Source organism: Rhea americana, unplaced genomic scaffold (assembly GCF_003343005.1).
Source record: "Rhea americana isolate MKP2758 unplaced genomic scaffold, rheAme1 scaffold_122, whole genome shotgun sequence".
Taxonomy (NCBI): domain Eukaryota; kingdom Metazoa; phylum Chordata; class Aves; order Rheiformes; family Rheidae; genus Rhea; species Rhea americana.
The window spans coordinates 352,474-357,485 of record NW_028185284.1 but is presented as its reverse complement, the minus strand read 5'-3'; the positions used below and the strand labels follow the sequence as shown (position 1 = coordinate 357,485).

General features: G+C 40.6%; 1 protein-coding gene across 1 annotated transcript in view; it reads right to left on the bottom strand.

The window, feature by feature from the left end:
• RBP4 (retinol binding protein 4) overlaps positions 1-2,508 on the bottom strand; it is a 2,993-nt gene extending 485 nt beyond the window's left edge. The window contains exons 1-3 of the mRNA XM_085325508.1: positions 2,380-2,508; positions 1,610-1,746; positions 1,345-1,451 (exon numbers count right to left, since the gene is read on the bottom strand). Coding sequence (XP_085181634.1) covers positions 1,345-1,451; positions 1,610-1,746; positions 2,380-2,508 — 373 coding nt within the window. The remainder of the gene's footprint in view (positions 1-1,344; positions 1,452-1,609; positions 1,747-2,379) is intronic.
• Positions 2,509-5,012: the final 2,504 nt, after the last annotated feature.

Here is a 5,012-nt window from a genome sequence, read left to right as displayed (position 1 = left end):
CCTATTAGGAACAGAGTTAGCTGTGACAGTGATGGAGAGGTGTGAACAGGAGATTGTTGGAGTCAGTGGGCATGAAGCTAATAAGCCTCTTGTAAATCTATGCCTAAATATCATTATAAAATGTGGCAATAACACAAAAGTAGAACCATGTATTAGATTAGCTACCATGAAGTACACAGAAAGTTTTAATGTCCTACTAGGGACATTGCATAAACCACGTTGGTGTGAAAAAAGATCATCATGCAGYTGACATGTATTTATATTATTTGCAACAAGCTGTATCATAAAACATCTTCTCAACACAGTTAAAACTCCAGAGAATTCTATTTAGCTAGGTGATGTGATAAATGTATGGTCAGCCAGACACACTATGCTAACAGAAACAAACTAACAGAAACAAACACTCTCTCTGCACCTTACTTTCCTGGAGCAAAAGRTCTTTCTCTGCACCATGTCTGCATTACTGAAGGCAGTAGTGTATGTTCTCTTCCCCCACCCTCTCTTCTGTGGGTGAAGACCACAGTTTTTGCAAAGCCAGCGCCTGAGGAGGCAGCCAGCAATCTGGAGCACACCTGCAATCATGATTCATCAGTGTGCTGTGAGGAGATTGGGCAACAATCCAAAAACAACTGGCTTCCAGAGCATTCCTTCCATATTTTCGGAGAGAACAGTGCTCCAATCACTTTCCAAAGTCAACCTGCTTCTCCTGGGAACTTTCCATGGGAATGTCTTGAGCTACGAGCAGATCTCTACTTGGGTCAGTAAGCTAATTTTGCTTAGGTGTGTGACAGATGAATGGAAAATAAAACAAAACAAAACATATATATATATGTATATGTATATGAATACACACACACACACACACATATACTGGATCATATCTGTTTCTTAAAACAGCGAAATCTCTGTATTTGCACACGAAACTAAGCAAAAGAACAGTTGCAAAATCTTCTTCCCTGCTGGTTGCCGAAAACCAAGTCTGATGCTAGGCTTTCCAAAGAAAATGGATGTATTCAAATAACTGAGTTCTGAACTAAAAAAGACTTAAAATATTTCACCTGCCTTTCATTTTTTTTCCAAACAGTGACCTTAGTTTATATTGTTCAGTAACAAACAAAACCACAGAAGTATACAAAGGCCTAGTTTTACTTGTTTAAAGAAAACGAACCAGCTATTTCATATAACAGTGACTACCTTGTTCACAATAAGACYTTACTTTATGATCGTTATTATGTGTTTTAAATGTGGTTAAGAAATGCAATACTATTTTTTTTCTCCCCCATTATGGGCACACAGTATAACTAGACTCAGGTAGTTCTGCATCTTCCATAGCTAAGTACTCACTTCCTTTCTGCAGAAAAGAAGCAACACCCCAGTACTTCATCTTGAACTTGGCAGGATCCTCTGTGTCAGTGAAAGAGCCAATCATGTCTGCACAGACATCCCAGTTACTGCAGGCAGAGAAAGAGAAAACAACGCATTCAAACCTAACAGCACAGATTTGGAGTGACTTACTACAGAGATAGCAGGTAGGACTAGAGCAACAGCAAGCAAAGCAGAAGTTTAATGAAGTGCAATAAGAAGCAAAGGAAGAGTGGAAATAACTTACTTAAAGAGTCTGACTCTGCCCTTTGCAGTGGCACTCATCTGTCCCTTCTCATCTACTGTAAACTGGGCCACCACATTGTCCTGCAGAAACAGCCCCTCAGGATCTTTCTTTGCCATGGCATACCAGGTACCACTATACTGCAAGGAAATTAGAAAGACCTAGTTAGACTTAGGAAGTATGGAAAACATGCTTGGAGACATTACAAACTAGAGAAGGATGTCAGAGAGGAGAACATGCAGATCTTTGACCATAAACCTCAAAGTTGCATCTAAAAAACAAATCTAGTTGTTGCGATAGCATAAACCCACCAGTGTGTCCTAATGCAGAAATGGTTTGTGACAGAACAGACATTTTTTTTTTATCTTATTTGTATCTGCAGTTTTCCRCTATTCAAAATACAAAACTTGGTGGGCAGAGGATAACAAACAGCAGGATCTTTGCAGATCTACACACAGRTAGTCCTCTCCTTGCAATATTTTCTGCAAAACATTGGAATATTAATTTTTCATAGAAATAACTGAGTTGCTACACTCCTTTTTTGGTTTAGACCATACAAGTTGAGACCAGTCTGCTAAACATCAGATTCAGCAGTATTCTYGTGAGGCATCGGGATCCAGCACTGTAGAGGTGCAGGCACTGCTGTTTCACCATGTTGCAATCTATGACTGTAAGTGAAAACATGAATACAGTGGTATTCCCAAATGCTGAATTTTGTAGTTTGGGAAGAAGAGCTAGGAAAGACCTTGCAGATCCAGGAAAGAGAGATTTACCCTGTTCTTGTCGAAGTTCTCCTTGACTTTGAAGCTGCTCACTCGGCAGTCCCGTTCTGCTGAGCTACCACCCAGGAAGGCCAGCACCAGAAGCAGCAGCCAGGCCGGAGCTCTCCTCGCGTGGTCCATCTCGTCCCTGCAGCAACAGCAAACAGAGAACAGTATCAAAAAGGGATTCTGTCAATACCCAGGGAATAGAGGAGGGCAACTCTGATGGGTCCCAGGGCATCCCCCAGCTTTCCCTGATGCATCTGTAGGCAAGAGGCCAGGCAACCCCATCCCACTGTGGCAAGATTCCTTACAGACAGTGCCAGTCCCTGCAGCCCCTCAAGATCCCAAGTGCTGGTGGTAGTGGCCGGGCTGCCCAGCCAGGCAGTGCTTTATGTAGCTCTGAGGCTTTCGCAATCCCTTGGGATACAAAGTCAGGTTGGAGGGGGAGCAGGGAGGTGGGCTGATGGCTTCCGCAGGCGAGGGCCCCATCGTAACAGCCCTTTGCGTAATCCCTGCAGGCGGTCTTTGACCCCAACCTGCAGCCAAGTGGGCGCTAGAAACAAATGCCTTTCTCCAGTTTTCCTAACCCAAAGACAGGGCTCATTTCTGGGGAACAGGATGTTCAGATGTTTGGGGAGGACAAAAAGAAGGAGAGGTGCCCCGTCTCCTCTCTGGGGGGGAGCAAGATGCCTCTACCTCTGCTGTCATTTTCGAATCCAGCACCAGTCCAAAGTCCTTCTTGCCCAATGTGCTCAAACCAGTTACAAGGTGCAGACTTGTTTCCTCCACCTCCTCCCCAAATTCCTTCCCTCCCTCCACCTGATAATGGTAGCAAACATCATACTTGAAGGTTTTTGCTAGCATTTCGGAAAGCCTGGTCATGGAGCATCTCCAGGGCCTCACAGCCTAGTCTCTCTTGCTTCCTAAAGGATGGCTKAGGCACCCAAAACTTGTCTTGGACCAGTTCCTGGAGACAAGAGCTGGGACCCTGCAAGGGCATGTGAGAGCACCTTTGATGGTGCTGCACAGGTGGCAAAGTGTATACACAGCCTGTGAATATCCATGTACATGTACATCATTCCTGGCCATTCGACATGAATTGAAAATCAAAGTTTCTATAATTTCTTTTTATTTTTTGGCAATCTGTTATCAGTTACATAAACCATTATTTTTTCTCCTGCCCAGGCAAGTTTTGCTGCCTCTTCGTCAATATTTGTTCTATAGTTTCAACATCTTTAGGAAGCATTAGAGAAAACCTGTTAATTATTTTCTAGATTTGTAACAAGTGGAGGATAGGAATGATCATTACCAAGACAACTAGTTCACCTACTTACTTCACCTCCAAATTTACAAAGAATAAGGCTAGAAGGATTGTGTTTACTACTATGAATTAACTAAAAATACAATTCAAATACYGGTGGAACACAGAAAATACTACAATAGAAGCTCAAGTATGGAAACAAAACACTTCATTCAGCATGGCCTTTCCCAGAAACTTACTTCAACCTTGCCTTCTGTCTATATATTCATAAAAATATTAAACTTCTTACTCTTGCTGCCCTTGGCAATCTTTTCTCTTATGTAATTCAAACAGTGGAATAGTCTGATTTATCTCTTATTCTTTCTTTTCAGGTTTGTGTTGGAGCCTTTTGCATTGACAGTAGCATACTTTTGCTCACTTTCTCAAATGACAAATGCTCAGGGCTGTTCCAAGTCTGTTCTGAAGCCTTTGATTCCTTACACTGAATATCACTAGACACTAAACATTACATTATTTATAACATTAAACTCCTATTTGGAGTAAGAAACTATTTAACATAGGTAACCAGAAAAAGTTTTATCCTAAATCTTTCAGCAGTATTCTTTCAATAAGCCAATATTTCCAATTTTAAACTGAGACTTTTCAAGATGCCAATTCCCACATAGACTGAGAACAAACAGAAATCTGTGTCCCTCAGGCAGCTTTTAAAACCCAACTACAACCTCTGGCAATGGTGATGACACTTGGTGATGACAATGGTGATGAGACACACTTCTACAAAACATGATGACACACACTAGTCATATACATGAATTCACCTTATTTACAAGGTCAAAAATCAATACAGATTTGCTTTGTCCAGTGTCTCACATGACTGATGGCAAGAAGAGGGATTATAGCTTAATTTATAAATTTTGAATTTTTTACTTTTTTAAAAAATACCAAAGGAAACAATTCTTTATTCTCTGCAAATTTGTGAAATATTATAGCTCTTAATTTCAACCTCTTCAGAAATCTGTGTTCTACATTATACTCCTAGAGAGGTTCTTTCAGGATCATGTCTATTCATATAATATTTTGTCAAAAAAATAAGTATCCATGAAAACTGCATGATAAAAGTTTTCAAAAGAGTCTAAGGTTATACACCCAAATGAATGCAGATGTGATGAAATCTGGCCACCTCTGGAAATTTAGGTCACAAGTGCTATGATGTTTACTGCATATTGTGTCAATCTAGGTGTCACTGAAACAAAAGAAGATTACTTCTGTAAATAATTTTTAATAAGATCAGCCCTAAATATGTGCAAGAGTCATTATAGTCTTTTAAACCAATCTGAGATTATCAGCAAAAATAAATCAGAAATACGTAACTGCTGTTTGG